At 46.7% G+C, this 25027-nt stretch overlaps 1 protein-coding gene across 1 annotated transcript in view; it reads right to left on the bottom strand.

The window, feature by feature from the left end:
* The window catches only part of ITGB8 (integrin subunit beta 8), a 167435-nt gene that overhangs the window by 60139 nt on the left and 82269 nt on the right, over positions 1 to 25027 (bottom strand). Inside the window, exons 4-5 of the mRNA XM_040432575.1 lie at positions 20625 to 20871; positions 10522 to 10687 (exon numbers count right to left, since the gene is read on the bottom strand). Of these exons, the coding sequence (XP_040288509.1) occupies positions 10522 to 10687; positions 20625 to 20871 (413 nt within the window). The remainder of the gene's footprint in view (positions 1 to 10521; positions 10688 to 20624; positions 20872 to 25027) is intronic.

The following is a 25027-nucleotide window of genomic DNA, read 5'->3' as shown; positions in this document are numbered from 1 at the left end:
AGGTTTCTGAGAAGGAGGCAAGGGAAAGTGTCCTGATTTGTGGTGTATGCTTGCTTTGACAAATTTATGAGTGTATGTGCCATTATTTTGTTTCATTTATGACATGCTATACATAGGTTTTTAGACAGATTTGTGGAGAAGAGAAGAAAAAAGGTGGTCGATCAGGAGATATAGTAGTAACCTCCTAAAATACTGCTGAAGTACAAGAATCAAAAAACTATAAGGGGCAGTATACTGAGACTAAAATTTACACTTTAATGAAATATAGGAGATAAAACAACGGCCCCACAGACAGACAACACGTAAGACCTGTGCACACTCAGCAAGGATGCTGAGCGGTCCAAAAACAGTGTTTAGCGAAAGCCAAAACACACACAATGAGGTGATGGACTAGACTGGTGATAACAGGAGACGGGCAGAACAGTATGGGTACCTAATAGACTGGCCCTGATGCCTCCCTGCTTGTCCTATATCACCCTGAAAACTATATCCAGAGGACGGGGTCCAAAAAGCCCCGCAAGGGGTGGCCCAGACAGGATCTCTCACCCTGTTATGTGACCCTAATGAGGCCCTAACAAGGGGGAGAGAATCCGTCCAAAGGATTGGCAAAATGCATACACAAAACAAAAAATGAGTAAAGAGGTGACCCCACTCAGACACCCCAGGAAGGGTAAGTAAGGTGGGCAAATACTCATGTGTCCCGACGCGTTTCCTCACAGGAAGCCCCAAGATTCATCAGGGGACACGGGGCAAGAATGGTAACTATCCCTTCAGGCAAGTTAGCCCAGAAGCAGGGGAATGACCTGCGTGGATACTTCAGTCCTGGTGTGGCTGAGTCTAAGGATAATGCAAAAAACAACAAAACGCCAAAGTCAGTCACATAACATAGACGCACCTTCATTTGACCACACATAAAGGGCTCAGGAGGAAAGGTACTCACATATTGTTGGCAGCGGTCGGCTTTCAGCTGTACATCCACCTTCTCAGCAAAGACCCAGGGTGATGGTGTCTGCTGAGGTGGGGTGACCGGCAACAAGTGGGGCGCAGACCGCCCCCTTATAAAGGTTGTGGGGCCCTATTCAGCGTCCCATAGCCCCCTGCGCCTATACATGACGTCAGAGGAGGCAAATCCCGGCGCACCCGTGTGATCGCACGGGCGCACATTCGCGCATGCGCATAGAGTCACCCATGCGTTTCGTGGGGCCCAGGGTGGAACGCATAGCTGTGCTTCCTTACCATGTGACCGCCGCAGAGCCCCGCCCACCGGGCTGACGCGTCACAGCGGCGGTCACATGATCGGAACACAGACACAACAGAAAGAGGCGTCCCTGGTGATTAACTGGCCGGGTAAGGCACTATACTGAGTCAGTATCCTATCATCCAGGGGAGTCATAGAGTGCATGCAGAACCGCTCCCCCGGTCCGCATCCCTCATGGCTGGGTCATACCCCTATTGAGAGTATATCAATGGGAGGGGCACAGCGCTCATAATAACTTAAATAATAGGGTAAAGGAGAAAATGCACCAAAGGGGGAGGAAAACACCTCAGCGGTCTATTAGGACCAAAGCCCCCTTGTCCCTATTATGTAGTGGGGACATGACGGAAAACGTCTGGCATCCCACACATGTTAAGACCAAAGGTACAGGGGTTAAATGGCCGTACATCTCGACCACGGATGCGAGACACGAACAACCAGCACTCAGAGAAAACAGCTATAGTTAATTTGTTCGTTCAGACCATGGGGGGCAACCGTATTGAGGGTGAACGTCCACCAACATTCCCTCTGCAGAATGTGTCTGTTCCAGTCACCTCCCCGTGTTGGTTTGGGCACGCGTTCAATTGCCAAGAAACTGATTGCCGAGACACGTCCACTGTGAGAAAGCTGAACGTGACGTGCTACGGGGGTATCCCTATTATTCCGGATATCCCCGAGGTGTTCCCCCATACGTTTCCGCAATTCCCTGGAGGTCTTGCCCACATATCGAAGCCCACAGATGCATGTCACGAGATAAATCACACCCACTGTGCGACAGTTAATAAAGCCCTTCACCTGGTAAACCGTACTGTTAGGTTCCCCAGTGAAGCTTTTGGCTTGTGACAGGATACCACAGAAGCTGCATGAACCGCACCTGTGGCATCCCGTCACGGGTGTGCCCAGCCACGTCCGTGGCCTAGCTGGTGGAGTGAAATGGCTATGCACCAATCGGTCCCTCAAATTACTGCCTCTCCTAAACGTAAGAGAGACTGTGGGACTTAGAACGTCTGCAAGATCTGGGTCCATAAGGAGGGTATCCCAGTGTCGTGCCAGGATTCTTTTTACCTGAGAAGCCACGGCATCAAAGGTACCTACCAACCGGACAGTACCCTCAGGCTCACTGGCCCCACCAGTTGTGGGGTGAAGAAGCTCGGTTCTCGTCCGGATTTTAGTTTTTTCATATGCCAATCTCAGGGTCCTGTCTGGATATCCCCTTTCCTGGAATCTCGATCTAAGATCCCTAGCCTGGCATTTAAAATCGTCGGGTTCCGAGCAGTTACGTTTAAGCCTAAGGTACTGTCCGGTTGGGATCCCTCTCTTGAGGGGGACCGGATGGCAACTGTCCCACCTCAACAAAGAGTTGGTGGAAGTTGGCTTCCGATAAATGGACGTGCTCAAACCACCCTTCAGGTCCCTACAGATGACCACGTCCAAAAAGGGAAACCAGTCCTTGACAATCACGGAGGTAAATCTGAGATTGAAGCAGTTTGAATTCAACTCAGAGATGAGTCTGCCAAAGTCGCCCTCTGGTCCGCTCCACAAGACGAATATATCGTCAATGTAACGTGACCAGAGGGTGATGTGCTCGGCGAACCACAAAGATGGGTCACCGAACACGACAGACTCCTCCCACCAGCCCAGGAGCAGGTTGGCATACGACGGGGCACAAGAACTGCCCATCGCCGTACCCCTGAGCTGGTGGTACAGACGGCCGTCGAACAGAAAAAAGTTATTCAGTAGAATAAAATTCAACAGTTCAAGACATGAGTGTGGTCTGGCTTCCACACTGAGCTGGTGGTACAGACGGCCGTCGAACAGAAAAAAGTTATTCAGTAGAATAAAATTCAACAGTTCAAGACATGAGTGTGGTCTGGCTTCCAGACCACACTCATGTCTTGAACTGTTGAATTTTATTCTACTGAATAACTTTTTTCTGTTCGACGGCCGTCTGTACCACCAGCTCAGGGGTACGGCGATGGGCAGTTCTTGTGCCCCGTCGTATGCCAACCTGCTCCTGGGCTGGTGGGAGGAGTCTGTCGTGTTCGGTGACCCATCTTTGTGGTTCGCCGAGCACATCACCCTCTGGTCACGTTACATTGACGATATATTCGTCTTGTGGAGCGGACCAGAGGGCGACTTTGGCAAACTCATCTCTGAGTTGAATTCAAACTGCTTCAATCTCAGATTTACCTCCGTGATTGTCAAGGACTGGTTTCCCTTTTTGGACGTGGTCATCTGTAGGGACCTGAAGGGTGGTTTGAGCACGTCCATTTATCGGAAGCCAACTTCCACCAACTCTTTGTTGAGGTGGGACAGTTGCCATCCGGTCCCCCTCAAGAGAGGGATCCCAACCGGACAGTACCTTAGGCTTAAACGTAACTGCTCGGAACCCGACGATTTTAAATGCCAGGCTAGGGATCTTAGATCGAGATTCCAGGAAAGGGGATATCCAGACAGAACCCTGAGATTGGCATATGAAAAAACTAAAATCCGGACGAGAACCGAGCTTCTTCACCCCACAACTGGTGGGGCGAGTGAGCCTGAGGGTACTGTCCGGTTGGTAGGTACCTTTGATGCCGCGGCTTCTCAGGTAAAAAGAATCCTGGCACGACACTGGGATACCCTCCTTATGGAGCCAGATCTTGCAGACGTTCTAAGTCCCACAGTCTCTCTTACGTTTAGGAGAGGCAGTAATTTGAGGGACCGATTGGTGCATAGCCATTTCACTCCACCAGCTAGGCCACGGACGTGGCTGGGCACACCCGTGACGGGATGCCACAGGTGCGGTTCATGCAGCTTCTGTGGTATCCTGTCACAAGCCAAAAGCTTCACTGGGGAACCTAACAGTACGGTTTACCAGGTGAAGGGCTTTATTAACTGTCGCACAGTGGGTGTGATTTATCTCGTGACATGCATCTGTGGGCTTCGATATGTGGGCAATACCTCCAGGGAATTGCGGAAACGTATGGGGGAACACCTCGGGGATATCCGGAATAATAGGGATACCCCCGTAGCACGTCACGTTCAGCTTTCTCACAGTGGACGTGTCTCGGCAATCAGTTTCTTGGCAATTGAACGCGTGCCCAAACCAACACGGGGAGGTGACTGGAACAGACACATTCTGCAGAGGGAATGTTGGTGGACGTTCACCCTCAATACGGTTGCCCCCCATGGTCTGAACGAACAAATTAACTATAGCTGTTTTCTCTGAGTGCTGGTTGTTCGTGTCTCGCATCCGTGGTCGGGATGTACGGCCATTTAACCCCTGTACCTTTGGTCTTAACATGTGTGGGACGCCAGACGTTTTCCGTCATGTCCCCACTACATAATAGGGACAAGGGGGCTTTGGTCCTAATAGACCGCTGAGGTGTTTTCCTCCCCCTTTGGTGCATTTTCTCCTTTACCCTATTATTTAAGTTATTATGAGCGCTGTGCCCCTCCCATTGATATACTCTCAATAGGGGTATGACCCAGCCATGAGGGATGCGGACCGGGGGAGCGGTTCTGCATGCACTCTATGACGCCCCTGGATGATAGGATACTGACTCAGTATAGTGCCTTACCCGGCCAGTTAATCACCAGGGACGCCTCTTTCTGTTGTGTCTGTGTTCCGATCATGTGACCGCCGCTGTGACGCGTCAGCCCGGTGGGCGGGGCTCTGCGGCGGTCACATGGTAAGGAAGCACAGCTATGCGTTCCACCCTGGGCCCCACGAAACGCATGGGTGACTCTATGCGCATGCGCGAATGTGCGCCCGTGCGATCACACGGGTGCGCCGGGATTTGCCTCCTCTGACGTCATGTGTAGGCGCAGGGGGCTATGGGACGCTGAATAGGGCCCCACAACCTTTATAAGGGGGCGGTCTGCGCCCCACTTGTTGCCGGTCACCCCACCTCAGCAGACACCATCACCCTGGGTCTTTGCTGAGAAGGTGGATGTACAGCTGAAAGCCGACCGCTGCCAACAATATGTGAGTACCTTTCCTCCTGAGCCCTTTATGTGTGGTCAAATGGAGGTGCGTCTATGTTATGTGACTGACTTTGGCGTTTTGTTGTTTTTTGCATTATCCTTAGACTCAGCCACACCAGGACTGAAGTATCCACGCAGGTCATTCCCCTGCTTCTGGGCTAACTTGCCTGAAGGGATAGTTACCATTCTTGCCCCGTGTCCCCTGATGAATCTTGGGGCTTCCTGTGAGGAAACGCGTCGGGACACATGAGTATTTGCCCACCTTACTTACCCTTCCTGGGGTGTCTGAGTGGGGTCACCTCTTTACTCATTTTTTGTTTTGTGTATGCATTTTGCCAATCCTTTGGACGGATTCTCTCCCCCTTGTTAGGGCCTCATTAGGGTCACATAACAGGGTGAGAGATCATGTCTGGGCCACCCCTTGCGGGGCTTTTTGGACCCCGTCCTCTGGATATAGTTTTCAGGGTGATATAGGACAGCAGGGAGGCATCAGGGCCAGTCTATTAGGTACCCATACTGTTCTGCCCGTCTCCTGTTATCACCAGTCTAGTCCATCACCTCATTGTGTGTGTTTTGGCTTTCGCTAAACACTGTTTTTTGACCGCTCAGCATCCTTGCTGAGTGTGCACAGGTCTTACGTGTTGTCTGTCTGTGGGGCCGTTGTTTTATTTCCTATATTTCATTAAAGTGTAAATTTTAGTCTCAGTATACTGCCCCTTATAGTTTTTAGACAGATTTGTGCCAACATTTTGTAAAGTCCAATTTTAAACCTTTTTTGGCAGTTTTTGGTCTACAATATTTACAGTATAAAGTCCTATGGCCCATTGTATCAATTTTTGTGGCATAAGCCAGTCTTGATCTCCCTGCAATGGCATGAGATGCGCCTAATTTATTAAGAGGCAGATGCTTCCTAATAATTTAGGTGCATCTCTACCTTGCCATGGGGTAGCTAGGGGCTGGTGTAAACTTCACCAAATACTTACTCCAGTTGGCGGGCTGCTTGAAGCTCTGTCCCTTCTGCTAAGTCCAGTTCATTTTACGCACCACTTTAGAAAAGTGGTGAGAAGTTGAACCTCAAAAAGTCACAAATTATTGTGCAAATATGGCATGCGTCATAATTTGTGACTTTTTTGCGCCCCAATAGTGGCATAAATGCTTTAGTAAATGTCCCCCAGTGTGTCGCATTCCCCCTTCTCCACTTTCTAAAACATCATCACAGACACATTTAACATCTCAAACCATACATGCCGGGCGAGCTAAGAATGGCATAGACACCAGGGGCGAACTGGTCATACAGGTGGGCCGATGCCCAGGGGGCCACCCGAGCCCTCTTCATGGCTACTAGCCAGGTACATAACAATGCTCTTAGTATTAAAGGGAATCTGTCACCTAGAGAATCGATATTAAACCAAAAGTATGTCCTTACAGCACTTCATACCTTCTTTCCATAGGTTTTTCTTTTTCTTTGGAGCTGGTATTATATCTTCATAAAATCCTCTTATATCCATATGCTAATGAGGCATTTAGGTGCCCACAGGGGCGTTATTTTTATTCAAAGGTGCCCAGGAACGCCTCCATCAAGTGCCCAGGCCGGCCCCTACAGAGCCTAAGCACGCCTCTCCTCCACTCATACACCATGCCCTGCCCCCCGGCTACGTCATGAGAGGCCAATAACCCCGGCCAGCCTTTCCCTTCAGCATAGCCTACAGGTGCAGCGCCAAACATTGCCGCCTGCTCTCTTCCAGTTCAAATGAGGGCATCAACTTCATTGGGCATGCGCCAAGCGATGTTTTCCTGGGCACCTTTAAATAAAAATAATGCCCCTCTGAATTTTATGAAGATATAATACCAGCTCCAAAGAAATAGAAAAACCTATGGAAAGAAGGTATGAAGTGCTGTAAGGACATCCTTTGGTTTAATATCAATTCTCTAGGTGACAGATTCTATTAAATGAATGCTAGGAGCATCAGGTACACAGTCCTCAGTATGGTGATAGAGCAGTACTTTATGCCGCACTGTGGTATTTTGTTTCTGACTCTACTTCTGTTGTCCCTGCCTACTTGTGGCTTCTGTTGGCTCTACCTACTTGTTTTGCCTCATCTCCTGTCAATTTGGACTCGCTTATAACTTGGGGCCACTTTTAGTTTATTTTTTTCCAAGGCCACTTTAAGTTCCCAGTCCGACAAAATATTCTGCTGCAAAATAAACATCTTAATACGTCTGCCTCAGTGACCTGGATGGTGTGGTGATGTGCACCAATACATCAAGGACACAAGGAGGCTTGCTGGTGATCTTGTATATTGAGGTTTGAAATAATGGGCCAAATGGTTCAATTTCTGGAGTAGAAAGACCTATTTTTAAAGCAAATGCACGAGCGGGCATGGCTTAGGCTATTTTCACACTTGTGTCTTTGCCTGATCCGGCAGGGATCAGCAAAAACGCTTCCGTTTAGGATAATACAACCGCCTGCATCCGTTATGAACGGATCCAGTTGTATTATCTTTAAAATGGCAATGACGGATCCGGCATTAAAACCATTGTAAGTGAATGGGTGCCGGATCCGTTTTCTATTGTGTCCGATAAAATGGATCCGGCGTGACACACAATGCAAGTCAATGGTTTTGCTCCGCATCCCATGCTGGACATGAAACCTCAGCTTGCAGCGGTTTTCTATCCGGTATGGGAACGCAACCAAACGGAACAGAATGCATTGTGGAGCATTCCGTTCTGTGCAGTTTAGTTTTGTCTCTATTGATAATGAATGGGGACAAAACAGAAGCGTTTTCCCCCCGGTATTGAGATCCTCTGCCAGATCTACGGAAAAGAGAAAGGCAAGTCTTAAGAAAACGTACGCCAACATTTTGGAGTAAAACTTTAGTGCAAAGTAACCGATAGGCGCTATCAAATCAGACACAAGCATCTAGTCATGCCCCGAACTTTACTATCCAGCCGGAGCCACTGCAATACATTTGGCGCTTTTTTAGACTACATTTACCCTGTCTACATTTTAGGCAGGAGTCGTACATCTGCTCCAATGAATTTGGCACTCCATTAAAATTAATTTGTAAGGGAATCCATTTACACAAGGAGAGAGGACATGCTAAATAAAAATAAATCAGTAGGCTTTTTGTACTTTCTGCTGCCAAACTAAACAGCCTATTCTCCTTTGCATTTGTCCTGCATCGACTTTCCTTTACAACATAAAACAGTTATTGACTTATTATATTTATATATTGTGTCTTGGAAGGAGGACCAGAAGTGACCTTTAAAAAAACAACTTTGTAGTTCATAAGATATTCACCTCATATTTGTGCATGAAGACTTTGCAGCGAAAAAAAAAGGTACCGAAGAAAATTGAGGGTACAGATGTACCAATGCAAGTGCAATGCAATTGATTTTATTATATTTAATTAGACAAATAATAAGGAGGGACATTTATCCCATATGCCAGTCTTCATCCGTATACGCCGGAGTGAGATGCACTTACTGTATTTTTCGCCCCATAAGACACAGTTTTTTTCCCCCAAAGTGAAGGAAAAATGTCCTTGCGTCTTATGGGGTGAAAACTAATGAGCGCTTCCATTACAGAAGCGCTCATTAGTACCGGAGGACCAGGAAGCGGTGAAGGCTCTGTACTCACCGCTTCCTGGTCCTCCGCTGTCGGCTGTGCCGTAGCTGCGCACAGCGCGAGGGCTCTCTGTAACCTCACGCTCGCTGTGCACGCCGGTTCACAGCACAGCCGACGGAGGAGAAGGAAGGAAGAAGAGTGCCGGCAGTGTGGAGCAGAAGAGCAGGGCTCTAGATGGCGACCAAAATGGTCGCCAATGCGTCTTAGAATTACAAAATGGCGACAAGACTTTGTAGTCTTGTCGCCATTTGCGCCTAGACCCTCCGCTGCTCTGCCGCTTTAAGAAGAACGGGATTCTATACAGCAGACACAGAGCAATTCAATAACAGAGCTCCGCACAGTACAGAGCTCTGTTATTAGGCGGAGGAGGAGGCTGCTGATTGGTCATAGTATCCGCGGGCTGCCCTGCCATTCGCTGCTCCTCTCACACCACCCCCATTCTCCTACGCTGAACACAGCAGCAGCCTGCTCTTCAGTTATGAAAACGGGGAGCCCGCTCCATGCCGACTGCTCCATAAAACAGGTTAGCTTGACAAGTTTTTCAGCAGACACTTAACATTAGCAAGTAGCGAGATGACTGATGATCACCTTGCCACTTCACTTGCTGCTGGCTGCCACCTGCCCAGTAACCCCCTTACCTACCTCTCTCTGCGCGCCTCCAATTTTATGCTGAAGTGTGTGGGGGGGATAGAAGTGGCATAAATGCGTTGATAAATGCCCCTCAAAGTGTGTATTGTTATTCCAAACCAAATGCCTTGCAGACCATATGTGAAGATACAACAGTGCTCCTTGTATTTGATAGTTGTCCTTCCTTGCCCTGCCTCACTTATATTGTGCCATTGACATATTGTAGAAATGTACCTTCTCACGTCCAGTCAAGCTGTGGCCACCATCAGGGAGACGACACATAATATGGCCTCAGTGGTGCACTGAAGTGGCCTGTGACTGGCTGCAGCGGTCATGTACTGCTGACAGAACTGGAGCTGTGGCTTGGGATCTGACAGGTAAGTAATCATCTCAGTCGATCCCTTGAGTTGTGGGGTTTCCTCATGAAACTGGACAACTCCCTTAAAGGAAATCTGTCACCATGATGTCGGAATATTATCAGAGGTAAGACGAGTAGTACTACAGATAAGCAATCCAGATTGCTACATTTTATATTCCCACTGCCCCCTGTTCCCCCACTGTCCGTGTGTAAAGCTGCACTGAAATACATGGTCGGGACTGCTGTGCACAGGAGTCCTCTTTATTATATTAGCACAGGAGTCCAGACGGTGCATTTCAGCGCAGCTTTGAGTGCTGACAGTGGGGGAACCAGGCGCAGCAGGAAAAAAAAATTGCAATCATAACTCCTTAAGCGTTATGTATTACTGCATATAATGGTGACAGGTCCCCTTTAAGACGCATTTTAAACTATGCCTTGGATTTTCATTATGAATTGTCTTTTTTGTGGATCCCATACAAATCAGTACACAAAAGAATAGAAATGTATGCTTCCTGCTTAGCTGAACTCTGCCAGATTAAACGTTTTACTGTTATATAATTTCAAACAATGTTCAAATCCTAATCTGGGTATATAGTAAATGAAAAAAATAAATGCTGCGATTTAAGATTTCAGGGTCTAATTTTTTGCTTGATTTTAAGTTAATATTTTTCAACGCATACTCACATGGCAAACTGCTGCCTGCAGCATAGCATCAAACGCACCTTCGGGGTCATCTATATTTCCGGAAATCTTCTGCATACTAACAACTTCCTTGAAGTGAGTGATGTTGTTTGTTAAGGAGAGCACATGAATGAATCCATGGGGTGGCATGCAGTTCTTGTTGTAGACACTGTAAGGAAATCACGGTTACTACACACAGCCACCTGTGTCTACACCCCAAGGCTGCAACACAAAACCATCAATGGGCACTAAATATTGACCAGCCAGCTGACAATGGCCGGCATTTACCATTAAGAAAAGCAAACTTTAAAACTATGGTTTGACTCAGAATTCCTAGAACACATGTAAAGGGGTCATCCGGTTTCTTAAAGGGGTTGGCACGCTTCAGCAAATGGCATTTATCATGTAGAGAAGGTTAATACAAGGCATTTACTAATGTATTGTGATGTCCATATTGCTTCCTTTGATGGCTGGATTCATTTTTCCATCACATTATACACGGCTCGCTTCCATGGTTACGACCACCCTGCAATTAAAGGGAACCTGTCACCTCCCAAAACCATCCCAAGCCGCCAGCAGTGTGTTTCTGATGATGCCTTTCTTCCTGAAGGCAGATGCAGCAAAAGTACTGAAAACGTTCTTTTATCCCCTGCCCGGCGCGCTTCTCCAGACATGCTTGAAGTCAGGGAGGCAGCGGCCTCCTTGCTTCAAGTCACGGTAACCGCGCCCCCTTCGCTGTGACTGACAGCCGGCTGTTCGGTGGCTTTGCCGAACTCTCTGCATTAGCGCTGTCAGTCACAGCGAAGGGGCAGGGAAGGGGCGCGGTTACCGTGACTTGAAGCAAAGAGGCCGCGACTTCAAGCATGTGTGGAGAAGCGCGCCGGGCAGGGGATGAAATAATGTTTTCAGTACTTTTGCTGCATCTGCCTTCAGGAAGAAAGGCATCATCAGAAACACAGTGCTGGCTACACGCAGGTACTGCTGGCGGCTTGGGACGGTTTTGGGAGGTGACAGGTTCCCTTTAAGCATCAGTGGCCGTGCTTGCACACTAAAGGAAAAATCACCAGCCTGTGTTAGCTGCCACGGTCCCGTCCATTAGAGAGGTCAGTGCTTTTTCCTATAGTGTGCAAGCACGACCACCGCTGATGGATTACAGGGTGGTCGTAACCATGGAAACGAGCAGTGTATAATGTGATGAAAAAATTAATCCAGCCAGCAAAGGAGGCAACATGGACAACAACAATACATTAGTAAGTGCCTTGTATTAACTTTCTCTACATGATAAATGCCAGTTCACTTAAATGGGACAAAACTGTAGTAAATCAAAATAGGTGACAGAGCTATTACTAGAAAAACAGAGCTGTGTCTGGGAAACAATGAAGGAGACACGGCACGAGAATGAGCATCATGGCCCATTCAAAGAGCTGTTTGTTGGACCCACAGATCAAATATTGACAGCCTATGCCAGTGGTGGCGAACCTATGCTACGGGTGCCAGAGGCGGCACTCAGAGCCCTCCCTGTGGGCACCCGCACCCTGGAAAAAAAGTCTATGGTGTACCAATATGCCTTAGACTTTTCCTGCCAGTCATCAGCGCAGGGCGCGCTATGAACACCACAGGCAGCGCACTGAAAGTAGGCAGGCTATTATAGGTGAAATACATGGAAGATGTAGTATTCAGGGTAAACCTTGCGACAAGTGGGTTGTAGGGTTGCAGTTCGGGCACTCTGTCTCTAAAAGGTTCGCCATCACTGACCAATGCTAAGGTGAAGTTGCTGACACTCTACATCTTTTTTTCCACGTCTTTTCGCCTTGTAAAAAAAAACTATAAAAATTATTTTTTTTGGGGGGATGGTGTTTTTTTTAGTCTTATGACATTTTTTTCAGCTTGACGGTGAAGGTTCTCATTCATCCAGGTCATGGTATATCAGTAGTAATAAGTCAGAGCACCTGGTGTAACGCACCAAGTTGATCAGTTAGGATCTCAACTGCGGAGTCAATGGACATCCACTTTTACCACACTGCCTGAGTGTTGGCTGTGTGATTTGCGGCTGCTCAGTATGAACCCCAGGCGGCTCTCTCAGTCTTAGGCGGAGAGTTTGGGGTTAGCAAAATCATTTACCGCAAAACAAACTAAATGGTTAGCTAATGGGGAGGAAGGTCTCCTATTGGTTGAGGGGGTTACAAGGTAGTTCATAGCATATCCTCAGTTTAGGAGTAACACTGCAATACCAACTCTCACCACCGGGAGTTCCCTCCACTCTGACTTCCAGATTAATAGAAAAGCCAGTTGGCAGGCATATACTTGCGGTTAGCAATCCTTGGCGAGGGAGCCAGCAGCGGGGGAGCCAGTGGCTGATGGTGGGGAGTCCTCCACGGTGTTCAGGGTACCAGTCCGGATTCAGGGATAGCGTCCTCTGGGTAAATGGAGCTGACAGGGTGCGCACATTAGTGGAACACCCTGTACAGCCCCTGGCTCCTATTTATCGGCCGGAGCGTGAGTGGGCGGAGCCACTAGACGGCCCGGCGGCCGCTGCGTTCCACGCTGGAGTGCAACCCAGCGTATCATTACAGGCGGCCGTTGCGTTCCACGCTGGAGCGCAACCCAGCGTACCATTACAGTACTTTCCCCCTAAGGGGACCACTCCGGGGTACCCCAATAGGGGAGGGTCGGTTGGGAAACCTCCGGTGGAACAATTTTTGGAGTCTGGGAGCATGAACGTCTTGCACATCTTCCCAAGAATCATCCTGGGAGCCATACAACTTCCATCTAACGAGATACTGGATCCTCCCCCGTCTTCTCCTGGAATCGAGGAGCTGCTCGACTTCAAATTCCTCTTCACCTTGGACGTCTATCGGGGGCGAGGGTCGAGGATCCCTTGATGGGAACGGCCTAGGTCTGAACGGCTTCAATAGTGACACATGGAATGTGGGATGTACCTGTAGTCGAGGAGGAAGGGTGAGTCTCACCGTGTTGGGGTTGATAACCCTTTCTATCGGAAAAGGACCCAAGAATTGTCTTCCCAATTTCTTGGAAGGTACCCCCAACCGAAGGTTTCTTGTCGACAGCCAAACCGAGTCCCCGACCTGGTAGGGAGGATTTTCTCTTCTGCGACGGTCGTAGTAGATCTTTTGTCTTTCCTTTGCCCGTTGAAGGTTGTCTTTCAGCGTCTTGAGGGTAGTTTGTAGAGTAGTCAGATAATCGTCTGTGGCTGGAACGTTTGTGGGAAGGCTGGTTTGAGGGAGAGACCTAGGGTGAAATCCATAATTAGCAAAGAATGGACTATGTAAAGTGGAGGAATTCGTAGAGTTATTATAGGCGAATTCGGCGAGAAGAATTAGGCCTTCCCAGTCATCTTGGAGAAATGAGCAGTGATATCTGAGAAACTGTTCCAGACACTGATTCACCCTTTCAGTCTGCCCGTTAGTTTGGGGGTGATAGGCGCTAGACATTCTGTGGTCGATTTGGAGTCTGGAACAGAGCGCTCTCCAGAATTTGGATATAAATTGCGAACCCCTGTCTGATATGACCAGGCTAGGAACTCCATGTAGCTTTATGATGTTGGACAGGAAGACCTCGGCTGTTTCCCTGGAGGAGGGTAACTTCTTGAGGGCCACGAAGTGTGCCATCTTAGTCAGCAAATCTACTACCACCATGATGGTGTTGTTTCCTTTGGAAAGGGGGAGTTCTACTATGAAGTCCATCGAGACCCATTCCCAGGGTCTGTTGGCGATGGGAAGACTCATTAGGAGACCATATGGTCGGTTCCTGTCACTTTTGCATGAGGCACAGGTCTCGCACGTGGAAACGTATTCCTCAATTTCTTTGATCATTTTTGGCCACCAGAAGTTCCTGCGTATCAGGGTTGTGGTTTTGGCTATGCCAGGGTGCCCCGCGAGGGGTGAATCATGGCAGAGTTTGATCACCTGGGTGGTGAGGGAGGGTGGTATATACAGTTGGTTGTCCTTGTAAAGGAAACCCTGTTGGTTCTGCAGAAGACCTGGGGGTGTGTTGGCATGGTCATTAATCAGAGCATCCTTGAGCTGGGTCTCCAACCCGACGGTGGCGAGGACGAGTTTCTTCGGTGGTATGATCCATGTGGGGGCCGAGTCTGCGGTGCGGAATTCAGCCAGTCGTGATAGGGCGTCGGCCTTCCCATTTTTTGAGCCTGGTCGGTATGTAATTTGAAAGTTGAATCTGTCGAAAAAGAAGCTCCACCGTACTTGACGGGCTGACAGTGTATTACTGGTTTTCAGATACTGTAGGTTACGGTGATCCGTATATATTGTGATGGGGTGTGTTGAACCTTCAAGTAAATGCCTCCAGTTTTCCAGGGAACATTTTATGGCGAGGAGTTCCTTTTCCCCCATGGGGTAATTGAATTCGGCGGTATTTAGCGTCCGGGAGTAGAACCCGATAGGATGTAACGGGGTTGAAAAGGAGCTTCGTTGGGACAGGACCGCTCCTATGGCTGCCTGGGATGCGTCTACTTCCAGCACGTAGTGATGGTTCGGATTCGGGAGGGTCAGTATTGGTGCCGAAGTGAATCTGTTCTTTAGTAATTCAAACGCTGATTGGGCCTCCTTGGACCAAACAAACTTCGTATTGACACTAGTTAACCGGGTTAGCGGTTTAGTGGTAGCGGAGAAGTCCTTGATAAATTTCCTATAGAAGTTTGAGAACCCCAGGAATCGCTGAAGGGCTTTCCTGGAGTCCGGGATCGGCCAATTTTGGATGCAAGTGATTTTTGAGTGATCCATCTGGATACCCTTAGGTGAGATTATGTATCCGAGGAACGGAAGGGAAGTAGTCTCAAATATACACTTTTCCTGTTTGACATATAACCGATGGACGCTTAACCGTGCAAGAACCCAACGGACGTGTTTCCTGTGATCGTGTAAGGTATCAGAATACACCAGTATGTCATCAAGATAGATGATTACACATACGTCCAGTAGGTCCCTAAAGATGTCGTTAATAAAGTTTTGGAATGTAGCAGGGGCGTTGCACAACCCGAAGGGCATCACGGTATACTCGAAGAGTCCGTACCGGGTGCAGAAGGCTGTCTTCCATTCATCACCCTTTCTGATCCTAATCAAGTTGTATGCGCCTCTCAAGTCCAGCTTGGTGTAGATTGTGGATGTTTGAAGTCTTTCTATGAGTTCGGATATTAGCGGCAGGGGGTACCGATTTTTGATTGTTACTTTGTTCAAGGCTCTGTAATCAATGATGGGCCTTAGGCTTGAGTCTTTGTTTCTTACGAAGAACATCCCTGCGGCTGCCGGGGAGGTAGAAGGCCGAATAAAACCCTTCCGTAAGTTCTCTTCCAGGTACTGTTTGAGGTGAACAAGTTCTGGTTGTGCCAATGGGTAAATTCTTCCAGTGGGTATCTCACTGCCCGGCAACAAGTCTATGGGGCAATCGTAAGATCTATGAGGCGGAAGGGATTCCGCCTTCTTTGCACTGAATACCTCAGCGAACTCTGCGTATTGGGTGGGGACCTGGTTCACTCCCACATGCATGAGAGTCTTGAGAGGGAAGCAGGTCTCCACGCAATAGGGTGAGGTAAACTCAACTCTTCCCTGTTTCCATAGGAGGGCCGGCTGATGTAATCGCAGCCATGGCAACCCAAGAATCACGGGAAACAAGAGTGTATGGAGAGTGTATGATATCAAAGGATAAGAATTCTGTGTGGTTATTTTCGCATGTCACCAGGAGGGGTTGAGTCTGACTGTGGACAGGTCTAGAAGTGGTACCGTCAATGAAACTCACGGATATCGGAACGTTTTTTCTCGTGTGGGGAATTTTATTTCGCTCTATCAGATGCATGTCAATAAAATTCCCGGAAGCTCCCGTGTCCACCATGGCTTCAACGATAGTTCGGTTTTGGTCCCACTGTAAGGTGAGAGACGTGTAGATGTAACCACCTGTGCTATTATTTCTATTGCCTAAGGTACAAGACGTCCTGCTCTTACCTTCATGTTTCTTTCGTATGGCGGGACATCCATCAACTGTATGGTCGGCAGACGCACAGTATAAACAGAGGTTGAGGTTACGTTCTCCCTCTCAGTCAGAGGACCTCGAATCGCCCCAATCTCCATCATCTCTTCTGCGGGACCCGGGCTGGACGGTCTTGGGGTGGGCATGAACCCTGAGACTCTCTCGGCTCTGCGTTCCCTCAATCGTCTGTCAATGGTGGTGGCCTTCTGCATCAAGGCGTCAAGTGTATGTGGTAACTCTCCTCGGGCTAATTCGTCCTTCAGGGCCTCGGAGAGAACCGAGACGGAACTGATTCCTAAGGGTGAGATCATTCCATTCAGTCTCCCGGGCCCAACGAGTGTATTCCGCAATGAAGTCCTCTACAGGTCGTCTCCCTTGCTTTAGGCTGCGGATGGCGGTCTCTGCGGTCAGCTGTTTGCTGTGGTCCTCGTAGAGGAGGGCCATTGTTTCAAGGAACAGGGGAAAAGAATCCAGGACCGGGTCTTCCTTTTCTAAATATGTATTGGCCCATGCTCTGGGCTCCCCCCTGAGGTACGAGATCATGGTAAGTACTTTTGTTCTGTCGGTTGGGTAGGTCCGGGGCCGTAGTTCAAACATTAGTTTGCACGCATTCAGGAATTCCCGGAACCGCTTCCGGTCTCCCGAGAATAGTTCAGGTGGGCTGACCTTGGGTTCTGGTCCATCACGGGGGTGTCCTGTGCCCTGAGTGACAAGTTCCCGTAGGGTCTGATTTTCTAACTGGAGATGTTGTACGGTCACATTGAGGGTCTCCACCCTCTCTGTGAGGGTGACCAGGTGTCCTGCAAGCTCCGCTGGATCCATGAAGGTTCCACTAATATGTAACGCACCAAGTTGATCAGTTAGGATCTCAACTGCGGAGTCAATGGACATCCACTTTTACCACACTGCCTGAATGTTGGCTGTGTGATTTTGCGGCTGCTCAGTATGAACCCCAGGCGGCTCTCTCAGTCTTAGGCGGAGAGTTTGGGGTTAGCAAAATCATTTACCGCAAAACAAACTAAATGGTTAGCTAATGGGGAGGAAGGTCTCCTATTGGTTGAGGGGGTTACGAGGTAGTTCATAGCATATCCTCAGCTTAGGAGTAACACTGCAATACCAACTCTCACCACCGGGAGTTCCCTCCACTCTGACTTCCAGATTAATAGAAAAGCCAGTTAGCAGGCATATACTTGCGGTTAGCAATCCTTGGCGAGGGAGCCAGCAGCGGGGGAGCCAGTGGCTGATGGTGGGGAGTCCTCCACGGTGTTCAGGGTTCCAGTGCGGATTCAGGGATAGCGTCCTCTGGGTAAATGGAGCTGACAGGGTGCGCACTCCATTAGTGGAACACCCTGTACAGCCCCTGGCTCCTATTTATCGGCCGGAGCGCAACCCAGCGTATCATTACAGGCGGCCGTTGCGTTCCACGCTGGAGCGCAACCCAGCGTACCATTACACCTGGACTGGGTTTTATTTTTTCTTGAAAACATTTCACTAGTGACCCAACTGGCTTTCTCAATAGGAATGACATGTACAAGAAATGTCAAGCATTAACCCTTTGACGACAGAGCAATTTTCCGTTTTTGTGGGACAAGTTGTACTTTCTAATGGCACCATTTAATATTGCATAGGATGTAGTGGGAAGCTGGAAAAATAAGGTAGAGTTGGAAAAAATGTGCAATTCCGCCACAGTATTATGGGTTTTGTTTTTACAATGTTCACTATGCAGTAAAACTGACTCGCGCCCTTCATTTATTGGGTCAGTACAATTTTGGTGATACCACATTTGTATAGTTTTCCGCACGCGGCGATGCCCATGATGTTTCTTTTTCTATTGTTTATTTATATTTTTATTTTGGGGAAAGGGGGTGACTTGAATTTTTATAATTTTTAGATTTTTGTTTTTAGATTTTTAAAAACATTTAGTTTTTACACTTTTTAATAGTTCCTCTAGGGAACTTGAATAAGCAATCATCAGATTGCTTCTCTCATAGACCCCAATGCATTAGCATTGGGGTCTATGAGACTTATGCTATGTTCCAATGGACCCATGCCATAGGCAGGATCTCTATAAGGACCTATGTGCGGCAGCCTGGTATCTTTCAGGAGTACAGAGACTGGTGCACACAAAATCCAGCTCCCCCAATCCTCACTAGAGGGAGCTGGTACACACCTGGAAACATGCGCTTCCTGGTTTTTGTGCTCCCAGATGCCATGGTCACATTTGACAATGGCATTTGAGGGGTTAAATGTCAGTCATCGGGATTACCGCCAATCGTGGCTATTTACCACAGGTGTCTCCTGTGTGAAACCGCAGTCACCCAGTTGCTTGCGGGCGCCATGCTTAAAGACCCGACATATAATGTAACAGTATGTCACATGTTGTGAAACGATTAAATAGTGGTGACTCATGCTTCAGACAGCATAATCTGTTTATCATAATCAACACAAAGTCAAGGAACTTATGGAGGCAAGATGTTGATCGCCATTTGTATGAGTAAAGCTGTTAGGTTGTTATTATGATAAACAGATTATCAGGAGTGGGCTGTAACGTAAAGTAGCCCTTTAAGCCTAAAAGAGGCCACATGTATTAGGTGAGTCCAAACTGACAGAAGGACAGGCAGATCCAAATTGACACCATCCTGATGATGGCGACACGGTTGAATTCAAGAGGCCACCTGGAGCTACTGGCCAGGTACATGATGCTTTTAGCATTAACTATTGCTGAGAGCATCAGATCATTATGTACCCAGCCAGCGGCCATGAGGAGGGCTCAGGCAGGCACCTGGGCATTGGCCTACTGAAAAATGTCCCTGTTGGGTCTATGTCCAGTCCTCCTCTGCAGATTATGCCAACTGAAGCATGAGTCACCGGTATTTAATGCAGGTGATTTCTTGTACAAGTCATTCTAACTGAGAAAGCCAGTCAGATAACTAGCAAAATGTCTTCAATAGAAAATATAGTTACTCTGACTTATTACTACTGATATTTTTTTCAGACATTTTTTTTCCTAAACATACATTTTTGGGAAAAAGTCAGTGAAAAAATTTCACATTCAAAAAAATAAAAATAACAAAAACTAGAGCTAAAAACCCCCCACCACAAAACAGTCTGGCTGTGAGGTTATTTGTGAAGAAAGAAAGAAAAGCTAAAAAAAACTAAAATAAATAAGTAATGTGAAACCATTCTTATGCCATCAATTTAATGATCTGGAAAATCCTTTTAGTAAATACGTGTTGAAGGTGCCAGAGGTTATAATAACTGGGATGTTAGAAGATGTTCTTATGCTTGGGCATCTTTGTTGCAGCTGGATACGAAAGTACCGTACATAGATATTTTGCTGACAATATAGTATATAGGGATAGGTTTCCTCCAGTATTGGGATCATGAAAGGCTATGCTAAATTTTGTGATTCATTACTCCATTGCATCTACCATGAAATATAAAGCAACTATTTAAATAGTCAAATAAAAAATATCTTATTATTTGGTGTATACAGTTTCTATTCTGACCTATGAGTCTCCACGGTAAAAGACTCCAAAGAATTCTGTGTTATTTGATCCTGCAGTCACATTGCCATCCATCTGTCCTCTACTTCTTGATAAATTACCAGATTTGTGCAGGAACAGATTAAAGGCTATGGACACATTTGGGAGCATATTTTTTGTATCATTGCATACTATTCATTTTGGGCAAAAATATATACCGTATATATTTTTTTTCAATTGGTCATTATTAAAATGTCCAGCAAAATTTGGAAATTTTCACCAGAATTCGGAAAGAATATGTCTTGTATAAGAATATGGCTTAAAGTGTTTATGAGTTTAAGGAGATCACAGATAAGGGATTTGCATGAGCTGTCAGATGACTGGATTCAATGTAAACACAGAACCCTGCTTCTCTGCAAATCCACCGTTTACACCATTATACTGGGAAAGTGGCTGAAACTTTTTAAGAAAGACCAATTAAAAAATTACTTTCAGCCCAAAACAAGTATTAATGCAGTAATAAAAAAATAAAATATTGCTCCCTAAGGTGTCCAAAAGCCCTGCACAAATAAAGACCTGAACATCCAAGGCTGGCATTAGGTACAACCAATTCACACTCACCTGCACTGATTCTTTAATCTCTCAGGATGAATGCTAATATAAGGTGATACAGGCTTATCCACAAATGATCCAAATCCAAACCTAATGTCAGGAGAAAAGTCTGACATTTTCTGAGACAGGTCAGATCCAATGGCATTAAGTTTTTCTATACTTGCAATCATTGAAGCGGAGACATCAACCAAATAATAAAGGTCCAGTGGATACTTCTCCAGACGCTGAATTCTGAGCAAGAAGTTCACAGAAGCCCCTAGTCAAAGAAAAAAACATTACAACTTATTTTTTATTAAGTTTTTTATGAAAAAGTGAACAGCCAAAAGTGTTTCAGAAATTAGTATTTTTTTCCATGACATGCAAGTAAACTGGCCCTGCTACAGTCTCAAATAAAGGCTATGGACACTTTTGACATAGAATTTTTTTTATTTTTTTTTAAGGCTGCAATATTCATTCCATCATTCATCTTCAGACCCCCTGATATTCAGATTACAACCTGTTCCTAGATTTAGATTTTTCTCACATGGACAGGTCCCTCCCAGTTATACATGCTTGATGTGGGGGTCTGTATCCTGGATAATGCTGCCTTCACCAGCTCTAATGTAGCAGCACATCTTTATTCCTTTACTGGTTTCCCCTTCTTCAGTCCATGTGTTCCACATCCACATGAGTTCTCTCCTCTCTCTTGACACGGATTCTCAGTTCATGCGATTCACCGTCCTTCTACCTGTGTTTCCCTCCATTATTACAGCTTCTGTGATCTGTACTCCCTGAAAAACTGGTTGCTTTCCTCCCTTTCCACACTCTAATCCACTTGTATATGCCTCTTCCATACCTGCTATCATCAATAAGGGCTGATGCACACGACCGTATGGCTTTTTCAGTGTTTTACGGTCAGTTTTTTACGGATCCGTTGTTCAGTTTTTTTGTTTCCTTTGTGTTTCCGTTTCCCCGTTCAGTTTTTCCGTATGCCATATACATTATACAGTAACTACACAGAAAAAATTGGGCTGGGCATAACATTTTCAATAGATGGTTCTGCAAAAACGGAACGGATACGGAAGACATACGGATGCATTTCCGTATGCGTTCCGTTTTTTTTGCGGACCCATTGACTTGTATAGAGCCAAGCACCGTGATTTGCGGACAAGAATAGGACATGTTCTATCTTTTCACAGTACAGAAATACTGAAATGGAATGCACACGGAGACACTTCAGTATTTTTTGCTGAACCATTGAAATGAATGGTTCAGTATATGTACCGCATAATGAACTAAAAAAAAACGGCCAGTATACTGAACGCAAAATACTGTCGTGTGCATGAGCCCTAACACTGAGAAGTAAGGCGTGTGCAGATATAGCAGACACTGTGCTGAGTCAGCACGATAGCCAGCTAAGTGAAGAACTTACACACACTAATGGGACATTTCTAATAAGGATTTTGCATTTAGGGTGAATTACTCAATGCTTCACTTACAGATAAATAGCAATTTCTTTTCTTAGTACTCTTTGTTGTGCCATTCCTCTGTTATTCCCCATGGAAACAAACAACTGGTCAACCTGGCGTATCCAGTGGCGGAATAGGAATTTAAAGTGGCCCTGGAAAAAGTGGCCCCATGTTTTAGGCGGGTCCAAATTGACAGAAGCAGTGGCCAGCAATACCGTAGTGCAGGACAAAATACCACAGTGCAGCATAAAAAAAGCCCCAGAAGAACCGGATACCACAGTGCAGAACAATATACTGCCCCAGCAAAACCAAACATCACAGTGCAGCACAGTACACTGCCCCAGCAAAACCAAACATCACAGTGCAGAACAATATACTGCCTCTGCAAGACCAAATACCATAGTGCAGCACAAAACACTGCCATCTGCACCACAGTATGAACCTATATCTTCATCCTGAGGACTGCAAAGTTGAATTCAGGAGGACACCTGTGGCCCCTGGCCAGGAGCATAAGTGCCTGAAGCTCCTACAATAATTAATGCTGAGGGCACCAGATCTTTATATACCTTGCTGGTGGCCAAGAGGAGGGCTTGGGCAGCTCTCTGGGCATCGACCCACCAGGAAATTTCCCTGTAAGGTCTATGGCCAGTCCGCCTATCCCTATACAGTCTACATGGTCAGGACAGTGTCAGGGTGTGAAGGGATAGGGCCTATTGAAAGCAGAATGATAACCCCCTGCCATAAACGTATCCATACATTTCCAGGGGGAATAACAGGGGAATGGCACAATATGCAGTTTTAAGACATCTCAGGAGAGCAGCTGACAAGTCCTCATTAAGAAGGAACCATTTATTCCCAATAGATATAGCCTGGGTGATAATTAGGCTAATGACAATACTGGACTTGCTTGGTGGTTTCTTAAAAGGTTTCTCCCATAATCAGCACTTAAGACGCACTGCATCTATAGGGTAGGTGATAAATGTCTGGCCCATTTCCCTGTTTTAATAGAACCATGATGACACGGGTCCTCTGCTGCTTCATTCAAAGTCTATGGGACTGACAGAGATATATTTGACTGAAGACTGAATGGAGAGGTAGTGTGTACGCGTGACCACCACACCATTAAATTGGGGCAATGGACCCTTGTTCATCGGTGGGGGTTCCTGTGGTCGGCCCCTCGGCAATCAGACACTTTCCACCTATCCTGTGGATGGGTTGTAAGTGTTTCTTAAGGGGAAAACCCCTTTAAACAGCCATTTATACAGGCTGGTGAACAAGAATCTACATTTAAAGTAGGTCTGAAAACCCCTTCAAGATATTATAGTTACTATGTCTGACAGCTTATCACTGTGGAGCTCCAACAGGGAAACCACCCTTAAATATAGGTTTACATTTAATAACAAGGGGCACTCTGAAGGTAGAGTCTCCCTCTGTGATACAAGAAATAATAAAAAAAAACAAGACTAAATGTTACGCTACTTGTCTGAGGTGTCATGCCAGGCTAGAAGCTCTGCTCCCCTGTATACATCTATGCCAGATAACTGATAACTTCAGGATAAACATAGGTTCCTCATCTTTTACACCAATGTCTAGTACCTGCTGCGTTTAGGAAGCTGAACGTAGAAGCACACTACAACAAGAGACAACTCGATATGGATACATCCAAATAACTTTTTATTTCATGGCGCACATAGAACATTATCCAATGTGTAACAAACACAAAATGATGTGTGCCCTCAAGGAAAGATGGGTTATGAACATTCAGTAACAAAAGTAGGTTGGACTTTGTTTTAGTTTCTTTCCTGAAGTAGTATCAAATGGATGTCAAAAAAGTTCAACACCGATACTGTCGTTCCATTACCCAGAAGAAACGTCCATCAAAGGTTCTTTACTGTAAGAACAGTGAACTATGAAACTCTCTGCCATAGTACACGGTGATGGTTGATTCACTGAATGAGTTTAAGAGGGGCTTGGATGTCTCTTACGAGTTTCGTGCAGTAGATTGCTGGAGACAGATCATTGATCCAGGTATTGCCATATTTGGAGTTATAGTTTTCCATATCATGGAGCAATTGGCATCTGCGTCAGTGATTTCTGCCTTTGGATCAATACTGTAAGATTATAGGTTGGACTTGATGGACATGTCTTTTTTCAAAATTCTCTACTATGAAAGCAGGGTGTTAGGGATGACAGTGATACAACTAAGGTTTTCTCCTGTTGTGTCTGTGTGGAAATGTATGGAGAAAGATGCTGTGGTAGTTCAAGCTTATGCTTTTTTAAGAAGTGTATGTCTATTAGGGGGCTTACTAGTTAACCTTTTAAATGAGTAAGAAGATTAGCAATATTCTGTATTTTTTACAATTTAGTTTGTGCTATGTCAGCAGTTTGTGCCCGCTGCTGCCCCACTACTTCAGTCAGGCATGGGCGCTGCTCCACTCTCCCGATGTCTGTTGCAGTTACTGCACTCCGGCAGTAGGCCCAGGCTCCAATTTCCTGTGTGTCTTTAAGGCTACTTTCACACTAGCGTTCAGAGCGGATCCGTCTGGTGTCTGCACAGACGGATCCGCTCCTATAATGCAGACGTTTGGATCCGTTCAGAACGGATCCGTCTGCATTATAGTTCAGAAAAAATTCTAAGTGTGAAAGTTATTCAGACGGATCCGTCCAGACTTTAAATTGAAAGTCAATGGGGGACGGATCCGTTTGAAATTGCACCATATTTGTGTCAACTTCAAACGGATCCGTCCCCATTGACTTACATTGTAAGTCTGGACGGATCAGTTTGTCTCCGCACGGCCAGGCGGACACCAGACCGCTGCAACGGAGGCCAAGCGGAGCCAGACTGAGGCATTCTGAGCGGATCCGCATCCACTCAGAATGCATTGGGGCTCTACGGATCCGTTGGGGGCCGCTTGTGAGAGCCTTCAAACGGAACTCACAAGCGGAACCCCGAACGCTAGTGTG

Source organism: Bufo bufo, chromosome 5 (genome assembly GCF_905171765.1).
Source record: "Bufo bufo chromosome 5, aBufBuf1.1, whole genome shotgun sequence".
Lineage (NCBI taxonomy): Eukaryota > Metazoa > Chordata > Amphibia > Anura > Bufonidae > Bufo > Bufo bufo.
This window is presented reverse-complemented; position numbering and strand designations above follow the sequence as displayed.